This window comes from Sciurus vulgaris, assembly GCF_902686455.1.
Source record: "Sciurus vulgaris genome assembly, chromosome: 8".
Taxonomy (NCBI): domain Eukaryota; kingdom Metazoa; phylum Chordata; class Mammalia; order Rodentia; family Sciuridae; genus Sciurus; species Sciurus vulgaris.
Genome location: NC_136468.1, coordinates 77,290,639 through 77,313,268, shown reverse-complemented (window position 1 = coordinate 77,313,268; position 22,630 = coordinate 77,290,639). Strand labels below are relative to the sequence as shown.

The following is a 22,630-nucleotide window of genomic DNA, read 5'->3' as shown; positions in this document are numbered from 1 at the left end:
ATGGACTTCCACTAAACAGAGGGTTAATATTATTATTATTATTATTACTATTACTATTATTATTAGGCATAGATCATTCATTTTTGGTTCCCAAAGTTTCAAGGTATTGGGTAGTACAAATAAATGAGAAATGCCCTTTAAAACATTGTCATGTATTTTTCATGGCTTCTATCCAGAATGATACAAGCAAAATTGTGTTGTTTTCAAAATAGCACAAAAGGTTAGTATTTTAATGTGTCTTAACTCCTAAACACATTACTTTTTCTGTATTATTATGAATATGAAGCCCCAGACTGAGTTTCCACCTAATGTGTACTTTGTCCTCAAAAATCTACTCTTTTAAATCCCATCTTGTTCCTTAATTGCTTCATATTCCTTATTGTGATATTTCAAACAATTTTTAAGTACAGTTTTGTAACCTGTCCATTTGAGTTCTTCCAGAGAAAATGAAAATGCCAGTAAGACCACAAATTCTGAGAGTCAAATCTTGTTTCTCCATTTATGCATTTCTATAGTTACAGTGGAACTTATCTCTAGAGTCTCTAGTTGATGCCCACACTGTAGGACTATTTTTATTCCTATGGTGCATTATGAGCATATGTATGGGACATACAGAAGAATACCTAAGAGCTAACACTTACTGAGCACTCTTGTGTAGGCATATATTTAACTCCTATACATGTCAAATGTGTGTTATTTAAAGAATGTGGATTCCTGCTATGAGACTCAAAGAACTTTTTTTTTTCTCAGTAAAAACTTCCTTTCCAGTTACAGAATATGAACTATTTAATACTTAGAAGTCTATCATCTGAAATGGCTTTGAAATTTCAGAGATTTTATTTTAAATATTTGAACATTTATGCAATCCTTTCATGCTTCCAGGTTTAATTCAAATATCCACTTAGCTAGACTTCAGAAAAGATGTCTTTAGACAAAGATGTTGAGTATACAGGCTGCTAGTTAATTCATCTTGAGGCACAACCTCATAACTTGGTTTTTTTTTACTTTGCTCATTTTCTACCAGTTGCTCTATTTTTTTATTTCAAAATTGTAATTGGATTGAATTTCAGAAATGTTGACAAGAACACAAGTAACACAGAATGCATAGGACAAATTACAATGAGGAATGTTACTGAATATTAATTGTGTTAATCATATGCAAGAAATCTGTACTGAAGAAAAATATATACATTATATTGAACAATAGCATAATGTATACTTGTATTTTATCCTTTTTATTATGTTTGTCTTATTTTAAATAAGGAGTATTTTATTTTTCTAGTTCCACCATTTATGTTACATATGGACTACATTTTGGGCTACTCCTGGATTCATCCATAAGTTTTCTGTGCTATTTAAAGGACCAGGTTGGGGTCCAGGTAAACCAAGACTTGGACTGAGTGAAGAGATCCCAGAGGTAAAGAGAGTTCATGGAATTGGAGATGGGGATGATTAGTGTCATATCGTTAGGTTTTAGAGCAAGTCTGCATATATGCTGTGTTCATGCAAACCCTTAACAATATGTTTCCTTAGTCAGATGCAGCCCTGTAGAGCATAATTTAAAGACTGGACCCAGCAAAGGACTGATAAGAGAAATATCTTTGACCAGTTGAACACAGACACTTTCCAAGGAGCATAGTTTTGTGAGCAGAACAACAGAAACTAGTAATCAGATCCATTCAAGCCCATATCCAATAGCTTATGTGCGGAGCAAACTTCACAAATTCACGCAGCTCACATGGAGAGTCCTGGAGCGCTAGAGAAGGAAGCCTTAAGAACCCTTTGGGTCTATCCTTGGTTTTGTTCATGAAAACCAAGGTCCCCAAAACAAGCCTAAAATCACATCGAGACAATGTGACTATTGGGTCAGACCAAGACTATATTCCTTTGATAATAAAGTAGAAGCATTAAATACAGAAATCATATTTAAAACCAAGAATGAAAATGTAGAGATTTAAAAATCCTGGAAACCAAAAGAAAATTTCAATTTTTATCTGAAATCCCCTTCTAGAAAAGAGAAAGAATTTCTTTTCAACCATTCAAGATACATATTATAATTATTCATCGAATAAAAAGTATAAATAGAAACACAGGAAAAATAAGGAAAGTAAACTATTGTTGATCCTGAGATGATACTGAGTATGGAAGTTATCCTATGCTATTTCAAGGAAATAAAATCATGTTTTATTTGAATAGCATTATTTTTCAAAAATCCTAAATATTACAAATAGTTTTGTTTATAATCACAATTAGTTATATAGCAGTCAACTTGAGATTAGTGGAAATAGTTCACATATTTTTAGCTCTAAAAACCTAGTAAGCAATGATCCACTTATTATTTTTCTTTCTACTATACAATTCAAAGTGAATATTTTAAAGTTATGTAGGTACTGAAGTCTGCATTATAAAAGTAGAAGTGTGGCATTCTGGGAAAATCAGTAGTTGCGAAAATTTCAATAAAATTATGTTTCTCTTTGAGGCATGATTCCCTACAGTACTGAGAATCACCCTTCTTGTTTTTTTGTTTTTTTTGCTTTTTGCTTTGATTGAATATGTTCATAGACATATATTTCCATTTGCAGAATATCCAACCTATTCTTTTGGGCAATCTTTGTCATTAGCAGAGATTGCTGTATCAATTCTTACTTCACACTTTTTAAGGCAGACTAAATTTCAAACCAAAGCTGCTGAAATGAGAAACAAGTCTAGCAACTTACAGATGTTTTGCTATTCAGACATATGAATGCTGGAGTATTTTTGAAAAAATTAAAGAAGCAAATCCTCCCATTCCTTTCTGCATATATCTTTCTTTTATTTATTGGTTCTTTTACTTATACATGACAGCAAGAATCCATTTTGACATAATTATACCAGTATGGAATGTATCTTATTGTAGTTAGAGCTTTCTGCACATCTCTTAAGTTAGTATGAATTTCAGAAAGAGGAATAAGTCCTGGAACAAAATAAAAGACTTTTTTTTCTTTTCTATCTAGGTTACAGGAAAAGAAGTTCCCTTCTCATCATCTGCCTCTCAATTATTAAAGATATACACAGTTGTACAGTTTGCTCTGATGCTGGCATTTTATGAGGAGACCTTTTGCAAATACCGCTGTAAGTGATTTCCATTTATAATACAGTGTGAAAAAATTTTCTGTCATTTTGTTTGAAAATGAAAATAAGTTGTCCATCTTATGACTGAGCACTAGTCTTCTTATAACTGTCTGCTATAATTTGGAAATATCTCATATTTAAATAGGTAAATTAATCCCTTTAGCAAACATGAATTATATAATTGTATCTGAGCTACTATTGCTTTGAATATTGGTCAAATATTCTACTATTAATCTGATGAGTAAGAAATTTTTGTCAATGTAAATTTCACAATTGCAATAAATATACTTCCAAAGTTAGAAGTAAATATATTTGAAAAAAGTATATTTTCCATCAATTTCAATGTGTCTAGCTTCATTTAGACATGAGCCTGATAGAATGATATTAGGGAGTTTCAATGTAGGGTTTATGTCCTTTAATTTTTCCTTCTAAATATTCTTGATACTCAGATTATGTATCAAGAATGTAAACATATGACCACTAGACCAGGGTTTAACTTAGGCATCAAGCATCAACACCTCGGAGTTGTTTTTATATGTGAAAAATGGAAACTGAGTGCTTTTTTCAACAGTCAGACTTAGGACCTTTGACAATTCCTGTGGGTCATGGTCTTAAGAGGCAAAGCTAAGAGCCTGCAAGAGCCAGACAAAAATCCTCAAATAAAATAACTGAAACAAAGAAGAAATAAAACACTGTCAGTGAAAGAAAGGCAAACAAACAAAAACCATGGAAAGGAACCTTTCTTCTCTCGTACTTGGCTTTTGAGGAAGTGGAAAAAAGAAGGTCTTCTTGAGTTATTTTAACTGCAAATCTGCCTTTGCACCATTTTTGGGTCCAGTATTATGCTAATCATGGGTCAGATAAACCCCAGAGAAGAATAAAATAGAACCTTGTCTCAAAATAGATCTCAGGTAACTTAAGAAGCTTATTCAAATCATACATCCAACAGTTACATACTCAAGTTTTAGAATATCCCACAGATAACATTCCAACAATTGTAAGTCCAAAGTTAAAAATCACAAAAATATTCTAGGAGAAAGTGAACCTGATAAAGCATCAGTCAAAACACCATATGTATACCTCCAAAGAAACAATCCTTAGAAACTAAACAAAATATTAAGCAAATTAAATGTTTGAAGACTATATTAAAAACTTAAGAAATTATAAAAATATATTAATACCCTATAAGTAATAGAAATTAATAAATAATGTGTGCTGAAAATGGATCTACACTGGTGTTATTATTAACAATATCATTATATAATTGTTAATAATATCATTATATAAATCCTATGAAATTATTGTAAGTAATTATATACCAGCACCATAATTTACTAAAACAATTCCATAGATTTCATACAATTTATACATTGAATAATAAAAAATAAGTCTAGTTGAAATAGGGTGCTCAGTGTGTTAGGTAGGATTTGGGGTTATATGTGACAGAAATTCAACAGGGTGAGTTTGGTAATTCACAGAACAGAAAAAATTTATCCCCACTGCTTTTTCAGGTAGCACTGAATCCAAGTGATCAAATGATGTCATCAGGAATCTTTCTCTCTTGCAGCTATGTAGCTCTCAGTGAATATGCATATTCTCCTACAGACTATCACCCTTAATGGTGACAATATGGCTACTAGCTGCTCTAGCTTTAAATACTGACATACCAGAACCCCAGTAGTGACAATATCAAAATTGAGCCTGATGCTATTTGCACATCACTGAACCAATCAAGGTGGTCAGGCCTGGATCTTGTGTCTGTCTGTGACTATCAGGGAAGGATCAACTGTATAGTTTCCTCTTGTTCTGACAGAAGAAACAAGATGACTTGAAAGAAAATTGAGATAACAATATATAGAAAAGGGAAAATAGATCTTAGGAGGTAAAAATAGCAAGTGTCTAATTGTTTATATAAATATGCAACTGGAACTTGATTTAAAAAAAAATGCCCTTCTATCACATGTAAAATACATATTGACTTTAACTGCCTGCAGGGCTCCATGTTGTTTAAGGCACATGAAGTATGAGTACCTATTAGAAGTCTTCTGCTCTAAAAAAATGAAACATCCAATTAAGTGTGGACAGATTATAAACTGGGAATACATTGGCAAGTGTTTCCAATGATTGGTTAATTTAGTGGTTCAACCCATAGTTTCCAAAGGTCTTCACTGTAGTTTCTCTTGGCTTTTATCATAACAACAACTCCAGTTTTAGTATATGTGCTGCTGAAGCAAGCACCTGCAGCAATTCCAGACATCCTTTGTCACAGACTCTGACCAAAGGCAACAAGCTCAGTTCTCATTATGCATCTTATTAACTTTATCTAAAAATGAGGAAAAAAATTCCAGATTTCTTCTCAGTGAACTTCCTTTTATGTCTTACTCTTTGGGACTAATTCACATGCCCACACTGAACCAATAAGTACACTAGGTCCTTAGTTATCCATACCAGAATTATATCAAGTATAATTGATGCCCTCAGGACAGATTGTTCACTTTTCCCTGAGCACATTCTTAGCACGTTTTCCTGGACAAAATCAGTGCAATATACTACAGAATAAAGATATGTTCTGGTTGGGCAACCAATTGTGTATGCCCTGATGTGTACAACTAAATAAAATAGGTTTACAGAAAGTTGTTATAAAGATTAAAGGATAATATATTGAAAAAGCCAGTATAATTTTAACATTATGAATGAACTTAATTGTTGGTGTGGGTTTTAGTCAACTTTTTTCACTGCTGTGACTAAAAGATATGACTAGAACAATTTTAGGGAAGGAAAAGTTTATTTGGGGGCTCATGGTTTCAGAGGTCTTGGTCCATGGACAACTGGCTCCATTTCTTGGGGCTCAAGGTGAGGCTGAACATAATAGCAGAATAGTGTAGTAGAGGAAAAGAATCAGTTCATGTGATGATCAGGAAGAAGAAGAGAGATGAGAGAGAGAGAGAGAGAGAGAGAGAGAGAGACTCCATTCGCCAGATACAAAATACATAACCCAAAGATGTGCCCTCAGTGACCCCACCTCCTCCAGCCACACCCTATGCACCCTCTGCTACTACTCTAGTTATTCCCATTAGGGATTAATTCACTGATTCAGTTAAGACACTCATAACCCAATCATTTCTCCTCTGAAGTTTCTTACATTATCTCACATGTAAACTTTTGGAGGTCACCTCTCATCCAAACTATCACCTTCCACTCTAGTCCCCCAACACTCATGATCATCTAATAATGCAATATAGATTTTGTTCATTTCCAAGAGTCCTGATAGTCTCAACAGTTCCAAGATTTCCAAAAGTTAAGTTCAGTGTCTCCTCTGAGACTTAGGCAAGCTTGCCTCATGAGCTCCTGTAAAAATCAGAAGTAATTTTTAAGTATCCAATATATAAAAGTACCGAGTAAACCTTTCCATTCTTAAAACCAGGGGCCCATAAAGAAGGGATAGGACCAACAGAAGACTGAAATCCAGCTGGGCAACAAAGGAGTCCTGTGGTTCCACATCAGGCATATGGGGCACATGGCATGGTGATGTTCTGTTCAAAGGGCTTGTGTTGCCCCACCCCTGTGGCCTTGTTAGTTACAACCCAAGTGGCCTTTCTGTTAGCTTGTCTCAACTCTATTCCTGCAGCCTTTCTCAATAGATATTTCATGGTACTGGCATTTCTTAACTGTGGGGTCTATACTGCAGCTTTGACTTTTTCCACACATCTCCATGCATCACCCTGTCGGGAGTACTACCCAGGACTCCAACCCTGGGACACTTCGCCTGGCCTCCAAGGCCTTCCTTTGAAATCTTGATGGAAGCCTCCATGCCTCCATAATTCCAGCATTCTGCATTCTTGCAGAACCCAGCACCATATGGTTGACACCAAGTTCTACTGCTATCTTGAGCAAACAGTAAAATCTCAAGGGACCATGACTGCAGTATCCTCTGAGTGTCTGAGTAGATGAGCATGTTGAAAATTCTTCCCAGGCTCTCTTTTGCAAGAAGGGGACCCCACTAGTGTCTTCTCAAGAGAAATTTACTTCTGCTTCCTGGAGTCTGAGATGAATATGATCTTACCAATTCCTGAGGTGCCCTCAAGCTAACTTTCTTATAGTCTCTGGGCAAAGTCTTCAGAATTTCTTTAGTGGCAGTAATGTCTTTAACAATTGCAACTTTCTAAGCTCCAATTTTACTCCCAAATTTCAAGTCCAAGTTTTTCAAATCTTTCTGCTCCTAAATATCACAATTAACTTGACCAAAAGCCACCAGCAATATCCATGTCACAACTTGAATGATATGCTGCCTATACGTTTCTTTCACCAGACTAAAAAGTCCATCACTTTTAAAATCAGACTCACAGAAAGTCTTAGGACAAGGGTAAAATACAGACAACTTCTCAGTAGAACATAACACAAATAACCTCTACTCCAAATTCCAATAAAGTCCTCCTCTGAACCCTCTTGTTTACATTCCTATTGACATTCTGGTCTTCTGAACTTCCACCAGAATTGCCATTAAACTCCAATTAAAACAATCAAAAGCATTTCCAGCTTGCACTGCTGTTATGGTTTTAATGTGAGGTATCCCCCAAAGTTCACATGTGAGACAATGCAAGAAGTTTCAGAGGAGAAATGATTTGAGTTGTGAGAGTCTTAACAGTCAATGAATTCATTCCCTGATAGGAATTAACTGAGTGGTAACTGAAGAGGTAGGGTATGACTGGAGGAGGAGGGAATTGGGGGTGTGGTTTTAGGGCATATATTTGCATCTGGCAAGTGGAGATTTCTCTTTGCTTTGTGATCACCATGTGAGCTGCATCCTTTTGCCACACTTTCCTGCCATGATGTTTAGCTTCGCCTTAAGCCCTGGGGAATGGAGCCAGTCTTCTATGGACAAAGAACTATGAAATCATGAGCCTTTATATAAACCTTTTCTCTTCTATAATTGTGCTTGCAGGTCCTTTAACTGAAGCAGTGAAAAAGGTTACTACAACAGAGATTGGTACCAGAAGTGGGGTTGTTGCTGTTCCTAACCTGTCTATGTGTTTCAGAAGCTTTTTGAGCTTTTTTGAATTGGTTGGAGGAATTTTGAGATATTTAACCCTATAAGCTGGAAGTGCTTTAGGTTGTTGTAAGTGGAGCTTAATGACTGATTCTCATGGGAGCTCAGAAGACCAGAATGCCAATAAGATCAAGGACAATGAAAACAGTGCTCACATATGATTTGATAGTGAAGACAGGGCTCAAGAGAGTTTACACACTATTAGAATTTGGAGTAGAGGCCATTCCTGTTGTACTCTGGCTGAGAAGTTGTACACTATTAGGATTTGGAGTAGAGGCCATTCATGTTATGTTCTGGCTGAAAAGTTGTCTGTATTTTGCTTGTGTTCTGTGACTTTCTGTGAGGCTGATTTTAAAAATAATGGACTTAATCTGCCAGAAGCAATTTCTGGGCAGCCTAGGATTCAGGTGGTGGTATGGATACTTCTGACAGCTTTTAGCCAAAATTTATTGTGATAATCAGGAGCAGAAAGCAGAGCAGAAAGATTTGAAAACTAATGACTTTTTAAAGGCAGGAGTAAAACTAGGGCTAAGGAAGTTGCAATTGTTAAAGACATTACCGCCACTAAAGAAATGCTAAGGACCTTTCCCAGAGACAATAGAAAAGATGACTTGAGGGTATCTCAGGAGCTGGCAACACCATACCCATCTAAAGCTCAAGGGAGTAAAGGTGAAAATTCTCTTGAGAAGAGACTAGTGGGACACCCTTCTTGCACCAGGGGGCCTAAGAAGTTTTTCTAAAGTGCTCAGCCACTCATACACTCAGAAGCTGCTGCAGCTAGAGTCCTTGGAGGTTTGGCTTCTGTTTGAGATGGTGACAGACTTTGCTGTCAACAATGTGCTGCTGATTCTGCAGGAATGAATGCTGGAGTTAGGGATTCATGGAGGCCTCTACCAAGATTTCAAAGGAAGACCTTGGAGACCAGGCACGGTGCAACAAGGTCAGAGCCCCTGTGGACACCCCCTGAGAAGTCAAAGTGTAGAGATGTGAGGAGGAAGCCAAAGCTGAAGTGGAGGCCCCTGAGAGTAAGAAATGTCAGTAACATGGAACATTGTCCTAGGAAGCTGTAGGAATCAAGCAGAGACAAGCCAACAGGAAGGCCACTTGGGCCACAACCAACAAGACCACAGGGGCAAACTACACAAGCCCTTTGGAGAGAGCAACATGATACCATGTGTCCCAGATGCTGGACATGGTGCTATAGGACTTGTTTTCCCAGTTGGATTTTAGTATTGCTTTGGTCTGATCCCTTCTTTCTATGCCCCTATTTTTGTAAATGGAAATGTTTACTCAGTAATGTTATATAGTAGATACTTGTAAATTTCTTTTAATTTTACAGGAGCTCACAAAGCAAGATTGCCTTGTGCCTCAAAGAAGACTTTGGAGTTGAACTTTGAGCAATTTTGGAACTGTTGGGACTATGGGGACTTCTGGGAATGAACTAAATGTATTTTGTGTTATCAGATGAGTGTGAGCTTTTGGGGACTAGGGGCAGGATGTTGTGATTTGGATATGAGATATCCCCCAAAAGCTCACATTGAGACAATGTAAGAAGATTAAGAAGAGAAATGAGTGGTTTGTGAGAATTTTAACCCAATCAGTGAATTATACTCTAATAGAAATTAACTGACTGGTAATTGAAGAGGTAGGGTATGACTGGATGAGGTGGGAATGGGGTGTGGCTTTAGGGTAATATTAGTATCTAGCAAGTGGAGATTTCTCTCTTTGCTTTCTAATCACCATATGAGCTGCATCCCTTTGTCACACTTCCCCATCATGATGTTTAAGCTCACCTTTAGCCCTGAGGAATGGAATCAGCCTTCTATGGACTAAAACTCTGAAACTATGAGCCCTTAAATAAACATTTTCTCTTCTACAATTGTGCTGGTCATGTCCTCACAGCAGAGAAAAAGCTAACAAAATATCTGCTAAACATCTTAAAATTCCTCCTACCAATTTCAAAATGCCTCAAAAATTTCTGAACCACATGCTCAGATTAGTCATGCGACATCCCCACTTCTTGGTACCAATTTCTGTTTTAGTCAGCTTTTTTACTGACTAAAACATCTGACAAAATAATTTTAGGGGAGGAAAAGTTTATTTGGGGCTCACAGTTTCAGAGGTCTTAGTCCATAAACAGCTGGCTCTATTCCTTAGTGCTCAAGGTGAGGCTGAACATAATGGCAGAAGAGTGTAGTGGAGAGAAGTAGCTCACATGATGATCAGTACACAGAGAGAGACTCTACACATCAGATACAAAATATGCACCCCAAAGGTATTCCCTCAATGACCTACCTCCTCCAGTCATACCCTACCCACTCTGTTACTACTCAGTTAATCCCATCAGGAGACTAGTTCACTGATCCAGTTAAGAATCTTATAACCCAATCATTTCCCTTCTGATGCTTCTTGCATTGCCTAACACATGAGCTTTTGAAGGACACCTTAATTCCAAACCATTACATTGTGCTAAATATGTATTTGTGGGTTTTTGTTTGTTTTTAGGCTTGTATGTGTGTTTGTGTGTGTGGTTTTTAAAATTTATGGGTTTGTTTTTTTTTTGCATTCAATATTAGTAACCAAATATTTCTCTGTTTAGTGACCTCAGTTTTGGACAATAGATGTTTTTTGCATGTATTTTTTTCTATATGTAATTAAGGAAATATAAAGAAAAAGCTACAAACATCTAATAGATTTTCCTGATTGTAGCAGAAAACAATGATTTGGATTCTAATTTCCATTTTCTTAAGTGCCATTCCAAACTATAATGCAATGTGACAAGAAATATCTTGAAAATATCATGGTTGGATATATAATTGCCTATTGTTTCCCTCTTGTATGTGTTATAACTAATGATTAAACAAATTACACATTGTGCCATGTTGGTTTGTCTTTATCACCATAAAAGACAAAATTTGCATGCAAAAATTTATTTCAGGAGCAAAGCTGTCAAAATGGCAGCATGAACCACCTCACTTTTAGGAGTGCACATGCAGACATCAAAATACTAAAATGATTAAAGTTCATAAAGTTGTTCCTGGGTATTTACAGGTTAGTGATTCCAGGACTATGCCCTCACTTTGTGGACACCAAAATCTGTGGATGCTCAAATAACTTATATCAAATGGTTTAATATTTAATATAACATGGGTACATCCTCCTGTGTACTAATCTCCAGATTACTTATAATACCTAATGCTTTACTATCTTGTTTAGAGGATGACAAGAAAAATATCTGTATATATTCAGTATAAACATAATATTTTTGGGAGCATTTTCCCTTTGTTTTTGGTTGAATTTTTACATACAGAACCCACAGTTATAAAAGGCATCATAGTAGTTGCTTAACCTATGGCCTCATAATTATCTCTTCAAATACTGCATAAATTATCAATCGCTAGTTGTGCTAATACATTAGCTTTACATGTTAACCCAAAGCAGAACTAAGATGTATGTGCATGAAGCCCAAAGAAAAGCTGGATCATCTGCACCAAACTATCAAACTTTTGATATGTGGAACAATGCTGATTTTTTTTTGATTGTACTAAATAAAATCTCTGAATAAATTATATTAATACATAAAATCCAAAATGGAAATTTGCTCATATTAAGCTATTCAAGCCTCCAGCTTGGTTTTGAAATATAGGCCCTAATACTGAGTTCACCACAAGATTTGAATGCCTGGACTTGTATGAAAGCATCCTGAGTAAAAACATTTGTATGCACTGTATATATTAAAAGATGTGACTTAAACCATGGTCTTCATAAGATTTTTCTATTGTCATAAAAAACTATATGAGAAACTCATGTGGATATATTGACAAGAGAAATAGCAAGTGTTGAAATTCTTTTCAAATTGAAATTAGACTTGGAGACAGCTTCAACTACTGACACAAATTAAATTTGAAAGGTGCATTTGCTTATTTCTCACATGTGTTTTTCTTTGCTTAAAACATGCTGTGTGACTGGGAAGAAAGGTTGCTTATTTGCAAAATTCTATAGTGCCTTTCTAGTCTCAGGGATGTCTAAAAGCACATGAAGACTTTGAAATCCAACAGCAATATTTTTTTCTAGATTCACTGTAGCCAATAATCACATAGAGAAGTTGTGGCTGACTTGTAATTGGGGACCCTGCTGTGGTCCCACGGCCTTTTCTGTTTATGCATATACTAGAGTAGATAAATACTTACTTGTTTTATGTGTGCAAGTTCTGTATAAATAACTTTCAGAGCAAAAAAAAGCGATTTGATGGCCATCACAAAGGTGTAAGAGGCACATTCCTTTCTTACTGAAACTAGTGCAGCATAGATTTAAATATATAGTGTTTAGTTTATTGATATGACCCAGTCTTTTTATGTTGATTTTGGTTTAGTAATGCTTGGGAAATCAATTCCTCAGCTGCTAGGTCCACTTCATGGGGTGATATCATGAATGCATGCTTGAAATAAAAATATGGGCTGCACTAGCATGTTCTATAAACCAAAATAGAAAAGGCAATGCTACCTTTTACTAGATGCAAACAGTTTGAATATTTAATAAGGTCTTATAATGGGGTGTGTAATAAAGTTAGTGCAAATATGTTTTAACACAGATTACTTTGATGCTGTATTTCAAGTTAATAAGGCATCTGAGAGTATCCAATATAAATTTGGGAGCAGATTTTTATGGTTTTGAGTTCCCCTGGATGTAGAACTCTGTAAAACATTATGGGCACTTCAATTTTGTAACTAATGTTTTTATATTGACGTTTTTTAGTAGACCCCCTGAAAAAATCAATGTATTTAGTTCTATTCTCAGAACAGTGAGTGTTCCTTGTACTAATTAGATCTAGCTTAGGACTCACATGAAAACTCTCAAGTCAACATTGCCGTATACTGTTATTCTCCAGTCCAGACCTTTGAGATTTCATTTAATTTCCTAAAATTTTTAGGTAGCAGTTAGTGATATGAAAAAAATAAATGTGAGCCAAAATGAACATCAATTAGAACTTAAAGGCATGACATGAATATAATAAATGTGGGATTTCAAAAGGATATTAGCTAGTCAGGTGCAGTGGTACATGCTTATAATCCCAGCTACTGTTGAAACTGAGGCAGGAGGATTGCAAGTACAAATTCAGCCTGGGAAATTTAACAAAATCCTGTCTCAAAATAACAAATAAAAATATGAAAACTGCATGGATGTAGCTTATTGATAGATCACTTGTCTAGCATGCACAAGGCCCTGGGTTCAATCCCCATACTGAAAGCAACAACAAATACTCCAGAAATGAAGAGAGGTGATCATTTGTACATTCTAAAATTCATATGTACATATATATATATATATATATACTATATTGAAATATAACAATAAAGTGAAAAATTATAATTTGGAAATATGTGCATCTAATAATGAAATACTAACTTTGAAATTAAATATATCTTCATACCGTTAGTATTGTTCCCAAATTTGAACAGTATCAGGCAACTCCTTTCAATGTTATCATATAATAAACACAATCAACCACAAACTGCTTATAACTTGAATTATAATCTTTTTTAGACTTATTAAGTATATGAAGCAGTTAGGCATTTTAATTCAACTTGGGAAACTCAGAGTCTAAATGTATTCATGTTCTTAAACTCAACTTTCTTTGGAGTCATATTTTCTTTCTTTTTTAATACCAGGATTGAACCCAGGGGCATTTAACCATTGAGCCACATCTCTATCCCTTTTTTAATCTTTATTTAGAGACAGGCTCTTGCTAAGGTGCTGAGACTCTCTGAACTCTAAATCCTCCTGCGTCACCCTCCTGAGCCCCTGGGATTGTAGGTATGCACCACAACTCTCATCAGGAGTCATATTTTCTTATTAAAATAGTCTACATGTAAAGGAAGTTTGGCTCTCTGAATGAAACTGTCTTTTAACTTCTTTTTCTTTTGTATGGAGTGGGTAACTATGAGGTAAAATCTTGTATCTTCACTTGTTTCTTACTGAAAAAATTAGTTTCCTATCAGTAGTATGGAGAAAGTTGATGTACTGATGTCAGTGAGATCTTAAGGCAAATATATTATTCAAGCCTCTGTTTATTTGGAGGATTCACTGACCCCAAAATAACCTTACTGAGTATTCAGGAAGATGGTATATCAATATGGTGATCTTCCAGCAACAGTTGTTGGATCTTTCATTGCTGATGGTGCTCAACTTGGACTCATTATTACCCAATGAAGTATGATCCTTGTATGTTTGCTCTTCAGTGTCTGTGGATCATGAGGTTTTCTAGTTTGGCTGAAGGGAATATGCATAACATAGTAAGATGGAAAGTTTACTGGGATCAGATGGTTTCTTCACATGCATGAGCTGAAATACTAAAGACATGGTTAGTATCCTCTGCAGACTTCCAGGTTTCTCTCTGTGCAACTGTCTCAGATATAGTACTCTGTCTTCCAAAAAATAATTTCTTGGTGTCTCTCAGGTCCCAGCTCTATCTTCTCAATTCAGGGAGTCCATCAGCCTTCTCCGAGTTCCCTCTGTACTACCTTACTACCTTAAGGTAGTAAACTCAGACAAAAGGATCATCCCCTGACATTACTGTCTTTTGCTGCTTGGTGCCCAATATTTGAAAACAATTGCTTCAGATATTTTAGTATTTTTTAAGGACAGAGGGAAAATCTAGCCCCTATTTCTGTATATTGTTGAATGCACACCCATATTTTAATGGAATGTAGTAATACTTTAAACTATAATTGTAATATATCTAATCTTTCTGTATTAAAGTTTCTAAAATGTGATTTTCACCCTTTATTTCTTACAAATTTTTGTAGAAATGGTCAATTCAATGGTTGTGAGCTACATATCCATTATCTTGTTTGAACAATGTATTTTCAGTTTTAATACATGTATTACATGTATTATTTTTGCTTTTATTTTAAAAATTTTCATTCCAGTCATATTCCTTTTAGTATGCTTCAGTAACTGAAGAATGCCTCAGTAACTAAAGAATTCTGAAACCTTAGCAAAAAAAAAGAACATGATAGACAATATTCACAATTCTTTTAAAGAGCAAGATTTTATTTCAAGACAGATTCTTAAGACCCACATAGAATTGGAAGTTTCTTTATGGTGTCACATTGTGTTCTGTTGCTGTGCTTTTCCTGTAGCACTGGGAAGCACTCTCAAACCTAAAGATTTAACATGACAAATCCAGAATCTGAAGGCATCTAGAAGGTAGAGCCCTCAGACAATAGGGGTGAGGAGGGCGGCAATATGGGTGTACCATGAAACCCAGTCAGCTGCCTTCAGTCAGAGGTTACAAAGTCTTTCATGCTCTGCAGTATTAACCCATTTAACAGAAGATGGGCTTTTGGAAACAAAAATAATGACTAATAGGTCTTGTTAGACACCTTTTAGAAAAACTTCTAAAAATGCACCTCTTCTTATAATAACTGAATTCAGATGTTTTTATTTCTAAATCTTTAGAATAAAATCATGGAATATATTCTCAAATTATCCTTGACAATGCATATTTTTAAAAAGACTTTTTATATAGAAGCATTCTATTATTTTAGGACATCGTATATGGGGCTGATAGTGCTCTTTGTATGATATGTTGGATGGGGAAATAAGAAAGGTAATTATGTTAACCACCAGTGCTTTTCCATGGGACAGCAAGAGGGTGATAACACTCTTCAAGAACAACCAGTCTTTATTCATTCTGTGAGTGAAAGGATTCCCACATGTTCATTAATCGTTTAAGCACCATTGCATCATGTATGTATTTCTGAAGTTTCTGTGTATGTTTTCATATCTATTTGAAGAAAGTTGTAAGAAGGTAGTGTTCTTTGGCATATTTATAATAACAGTCTCTCACTGGGAAAATTTTTGAAGAAAGGGCTACTAGAAATGCTTGGGATCTTAAAGGGGAAAACATAATTCCATTCATCATAAAGTCTTTTATGTTTATATCATTTCTCATGCTTTTAGTGATAAGGACTAATAATACATTCAAAGTATAATTTACATAAAATAAGCAATGGATGATATGAAATAAAACCAATAAAAAATAAAATTTTTCTTTTTAAGAAAAATTAGTAAGCTATATCTGATTGAACAAACTGTTTGAATTCATGAGATTAAATATTTACAGTTGTCAAGGTTGATGAATTCTATTTTTCCCCCTTTTGACTCTTATGTAGCTGACCTGTGATCCTACACAGAGGAATGAGGTGGTATGGGTTCAAGGGTAAGGATTTTGTCCTTTGTGGTCCTTCTCTTAAACTCATATTTATCATAGTACCCAATGCATGCTCAATAAATGTTCATGGAATATATATTATGCATATATATTATATATACATATAAAATATATAATCAACTGATCCTAATTAATCTATCAAAGGATGCTGTATGAACAAACTCAGAGTTCATATGAAAATGGAATCTCTGAAAAGAGCAGATAATTTCTGTATTGAATTCCCTCTTTCCATTTTCTCAGTTTTCTTTAAACAATTTTAGGTCAATTCTATTCTTTGAAGGATTAAATGAATGAAAGTTAAATTATTTAACATTAAATATTTAACATAGTACATTTAATAAATAATGTTAAATTGGTGATTAATTTATTTTAAATTTTAAGGATCTACAACATTAGTATTACAATTTAATATACTATCAAATTACTGATTAATTACACTTGTAATGAAATTATTATTATTAAAACACAAATATAAACATTCATTTACTCAGTCTTTGAATGAACAGATATTGGGTACTATGTGTCAGGCAATGTTCTAGGCACTTGGCATAGAACAGTGCATAAAGAGATCAAACCTGGGCTGGGGGCTTAGATCAGTGATAGAATACTTGCCTAGCATGTACAGGTCCTGGGTTAGATCCCCACCACAGCAAAAATACAGGAATAAAAACTTTCGTGGAGTTTGCATCCTTATGAGAAGAAACAGCCAACAAGTAGAGAACGCACAAACAATGTGTGTAGAAGTGATAATTCATATGGAGAACAAAAAAAATGATGGTGATTATACAAAGAATGAAGAAGTACTAGTTTATCTAAGGTGGAAAAGGACGTGTATATTTGTATATACTTGAATGAAATGAACCATAACGATTCCTTGGGAGAGTCATTCCCAGCAGAAGGAAGAGTCGGTAAAATAGATGTGAGTGGGGAAGATGCTTGTCATGTTTGGGAACACCAAAATTTCCAGTAGTGCTTAAGCATGAAAGAGAGTATGTATAGACCATAATAAGAACTTTGAACTTCATTCTGAGTGAAATCTGTAGCCCCTGGAGGATTTAGAACATGAATGATATGATCTTACACTTTGAAAGGAGAACTCTACACCCTGTGGGTGGGAAGGATAGATGGACAGGAAGTTTTACAAGAGGTAAAACCAGTTAAGAGTATATTTCAACAATTGTAGTGGAGATCATACTGGGCTAGAAAAGAATATTAGTTATGCTGTTTGTTCTAAATGCCTTTGACAGGCATATATTTTCAATATATTACCAACATTTATCTCTGATATATTAAAAGTGGACAGGGAGAAAGAGAGAAAGTGTGTGTCAAGGAGGAGTCACAGATTTTTGTCTTGAGCAATTGAAAACCTGGTGCTGACATTTCCTAAGAAGAGGAAGCTGGGGAGCCTGTAGTCTAGAGGAGGAAAACTAATGTCGTGTTTTAGACATGCCAAGTTTCAGATGCCCATTAGCCAAGCACAGGAGGAGGTAGCTGGATTCCCGTATTAAGTTGGTTTCCACTCTGATCCCAGTGGTCAGGAAGCAATTTAAGAAAGAGAAGTTCATTCTTTTGCCTACGGATCATAAATTTCCTAACCAAAACAAGCGATCTATATTATCCTGTCTCTGAGGTTCCTCTGATAATTGGAAGAGCTAACAGACATTTCATTCGAGTGTCTCATATTTTTATCTTACTGTAACTAAGATCAGCTTAAGCACCTGAACATAGTAACAATAATATGAATCAAGATCATTAGTTGACTTTTTTCATTGTGCCCAGCACTCTTCTCAGTGTTTTATTTCAGTCCTTACCAAAGTCATATTTTATTTTAAATGTACCTCATGTGTATCTGAGTCCTAGAAACATCAAATAATTTGCCTATGATAGATTTGCATAACCACCCCCAAATTCTTATGTTTTTACAGAGTATTCGCAATCATACCATAGTTTAATAGCACAAACCATTTCTCTTCCACATGGACTTTTCTCTAATAAATAAAAGTGAAGCAATATGGTGAAAGAAATGTTTTTCTTTAAAGACAAAGTGTTTCCCTTAAGTGAACATTAGTGTACTCAAGCACACCTTGGTTACTTCTACCACTGAGAAAATATTTTTCTGCTCCTTTGTGCTTCACTGTCCCAAAGCAGCCATTGCTGACTTTCACATACATAAATAGGTCTCTCCTGCCTTCCTCTTAGACATTCTGACTTCCACTGAGCTCCCCACCCTGTATCAAACACCTTCCATTGCCCCAGACCCCTCAGAGTTGTGACACATTTTATTTAGATTTTTGACTACTCAGCGATACTCTTCTACTGAACTATTGCTTTGGAGGATATAAAATCCCTTTACAATTCTGGCTGTCATCCCAGGAAATTGGCCATGAGAAACAAGGTTGCTTTGTGATAATAAGGAGCCAAATTACTACATGTGACTAGAAATTGCAACTGGAGGCCTTTGCTTATTATTTATAATTGGGGTGGATGCAATCTAATTGTAGGTAGGGATACTAGCTACTAATGAATTGAAATTAAAGTTATTTCAGGGGGAGGAAGGGGAAAAGTCCTTGCAAAATAGATTCCTATTTTACCAATCTGTTGTGTTACATCTCTGGTATTTTCATGAAGGAGAAATTCAAGCACATTTGATGATTAGGGAAATCTTCCTGGGCCTATGTAGTCACTTCCTTGAGTTTACTTACTCTCTTTCCACCTAAAACTGTACTTATCTGACACTTGGCTATGTAACCTTAACCTATATTTATTTTAGTCAGCTTTTTTGCTCCTGTGACTAAAAGACCTGACAAGAACAACTTTAGAGGACAAAAAGCTTATTAGGGGGCACATGGTTCAGGGGGCTCAGTCCACAGACAGCTGGCTCCATTCTTCAGGGCTCCAGGTAAGACTGAACATCATGGTGGAATAGGGAATTATTGTGGTGAAGGGAAGCTGCTCACAGGATAATGGAAAACAGAGAGACTCCATTCGCCTGATACAAAATACATGCACAAGGGCACACGCCCAAAGACTCACCTCCCCCAGGCACACAATACCCACCCTCAGTTAGCACTAAATTATGAGATTAATTTACTGACTGAATTGAGGCTCTCATAACACAATGATGTATTCTCTAACCTTTCTTGCATTGTCTCACACATGAGTTTTTGGGGGACACCTCACATCTAAACTATAACAATATCCCTGCCACCAACCCCTTTAATTCTATTACTCATTTGCATTCTACTGTTGTCATACTTTAGGGTCAGACAGATCTATTTTGAATTTTAGAAATAGCTTAATTGTTGTATCATAATGGAAAAGTTACATAACCTTTTGATTTCCAGAGTTTTAAAAAAATATATAAAGCACATATGATGGCACCTACTCTGCTTTATTGTTGGGTATATAAGAAGGATTAAAGTATACACTGTATGAAAACTGTAATATAGCAGGTGCTCAATATGACAGATTTTAACAGTAAATTAAATTCATAATAAATTGATAATTCTGTGGTAAAATATTTTATTTTGTTATAACTCAAAAGCATCTTTTGATATGTACATATGAATATATAGATTTCATGAGATATGAGTGAGTGTATGTCTCTCAAATATGTCTTCTCATGCATAAGCACATTCTCCTTTAAATATTTTCTGCATCAGACAGCCTTGGATATAAAAATTATAAAGAACTGGTGACATTAAAAAAAGATATTGGAGCTGGACACGGTGGTGCATGCCTGTAATCTCAGCATCCCTGTAGGCTGAGGCAGGAGAACCCCAAGTTCAAATCCAGTCTCAGCAACTTAGCAAGGCCCTAAACAACTTAGTGAGACCCTGGATCAAAATAAAAAGGGCGGGGGACATAACTCAGTGGTTAAACAGCTGGATTCCATCCCTGGTACAAAAAAAAAAAAAAAAAAAAAGAAAGAACGAACAAAAAGAAAAGAGGTACTAATGGAATGAAGTGTTTATTTGTAATAATGTGAATTATTTCTCTACACACGGGTTTAACGTGCTTCAAAAAATATGAAAGTCAAAACTTCAAACGGGAAATTTTAGAAAGAACACTTGAAACAGATATCATTATGAAATTGTCTGATTCATTCTCCAAGCATCCAACACAGTAACTAAGTGACATTAGGAAAAGAAAACTATCTTCTGCATAGTTAGCCTGTATGAAAAGAATAAATGACAAATGACATAACAGAAAATAGAGTCGGGGCTCTTTCCCTGTAAGTTTGTCTCCAGTGCTCCTTCTGATAACACTTAAGGATCCACTGATCTCTGTGTTTGTTGACAGGCACTGTCACAGGTATCTCTCCTTCTGAGGGTTCTCTTCATCATCCTGACCTTGACCTCCATTGGATTCCTTCTGGATCAAAGGTATGAAGTGAATGTTTTTATTATTTTTCTCTTTTACTCAAATTAAGAATTTTCCATAAAGTCATTAAAATAATATTATGTTATGTAATTTTATAATGTAGTTTTAAACTTAAACATGGAAACTTGATATTCTACTCTTCATATTTTAGAGCACATAGGTATATCAATTCTCCTAAGAAGCCATTTTTTTAATGAATAAAGTAAAAGACACCAGGTTAGTTAGGAGACTCATTTGCATTAAACTCTACAATTTAGTTATCGAATATTTTAATTTTAGCTGAAAATAAGTTTCACCCTAACCCATCAATGCTTTAACTAAGCCATAAGTGATAAAGTAGAGATTTTTCTTTAAAAAAAAAAAGTTTCTTTTTTTACTTTAATGCCTATTTTCAAATAGCTTCAGAGGAACATCTTCTTGAATATGTCAAAATACTATGTATTTATTGAAAATCTAAGTAAATGCATCTATCAATTATAATATATACATATGAAGAGTTTAGCTAAAGCTGATGAAAGTTATTGACATGTTATTTCAGACCTAAGGCAACTATCATGGAAACTCTCCGTTGCTTGGTGTTCCTGATGCTGTACAGATTTGGTCACCTTAAGCCTCTGGTCCCTGCCTTGTCATTTGTTTTCGAGGTAAGCCTTTTGTTTTAGGCAACTATCGCATGGATTATACATGGATTTCATGTATAACTTATTCATTATATGATGTCTCCTCTCTACTTAATTTGTGAGAAGTATTTGTGAGAATTTGTGCCTGTTTACTTAATGTTAACTGTGTTACTTTGGGCTATCTAATATTTCAGAGCCACAGTTTCCTGGTCCCTAAATTTGGATCAATATTATTAAGATCATATAGTTCATGGACAAAATATGTTGCATAACTTTTATAAAGAAATCTCAGGACACATGGTATATTGTTAAGAAATGGTAAAAGTGATTTTGATTTTGTAAGAAATTTTTGGAAAAAAATGACAAGTACTTCATGATGTCATTCATATAATAAATAAATAAAATTGGTCTCATAGAACTAAGAGCAGAATTGTGATTTCCAGAACGTTGAGGTGCTAATAAAAGTTTGATTGATGGGTACTAAGTTATCATTAGATATGAATATGAAGTTCCCATGTGGTATTGCAGTTGATGGACATTGTTTCTGTTTTTTTTTTTTTTTTTTTTTTTTTTTGACTATTGTGAATAGTGCTACAATGAAGGGAATCTGGGTTTATTTGATGTACTTATTTTCTTTCCTTTGATGTATAGTCAGGAGTAGGTTTGTTGGATGATACAGTAGTTTTGTTTTTAACTTTTTGAGGAAACTCCATACTATTTTCTTAATAACTGTACTAATGTGCAGTCTCAAAAGCAATGTGCAAGGGTATCCTTTTCTCTACAACATCCTTACTGTCTGGTTATTCTGAATCTTTTTGATAATAGCTATCCATGTTAGAGTGAGGCAGTATCATATTGTGGTTTTTGTGATGGGTTGACATATTTGACTTCATGGAAATGTTATAGGCCAGGCTATAAAGGCAATGACTAAACAGACTGCATTTTACTTGAAGACTCCATGTTAGGTAGGAAATGCTTCTTCCATGGGAACACCCCATCTCTGTACCCATCAACAGTTGCTTAGCATGACATGTTTGGCAACACAAAATGGAAATTCTTATATAAAGAAAAATTGTTCTCTTTTTGATTCCTATTTTTCTTAGACAATGTACAGAAGACATGTTTGGGTAACCCTAAAATGGCAGCTGGCATTGAGCCAAGAGGTGGTGCATAACTAGTGTTAACATGGTGTGATCTACTTTTGCCTGATTAGTTAATGTCTCCTTTGTGCTA

The 22,630-nt window shown here is 35.1% G+C and overlaps 1 protein-coding gene across 1 annotated transcript in view; it reads left to right on the top strand.

The window, feature by feature from the left end:
• Positions 1–22,630, top strand: part of LOC306667644 (alkylglycerol monooxygenase-like) — a gene marked incomplete at its 5' end in the record, with an annotated part of 207,712 nt that overhangs the window by 2,677 nt on the left and 182,405 nt on the right. Inside the window, 5 exon segments of the mRNA XM_079150382.1 lie at positions 1,283–1,417; positions 2,994–3,095; positions 3,097–3,111; positions 20,697–20,779; positions 21,316–21,421. Coding sequence (XP_079006508.1) covers positions 1,283–1,417; positions 2,994–3,095; positions 3,097–3,111; positions 20,697–20,779; positions 21,316–21,421 — 441 coding nt within the window.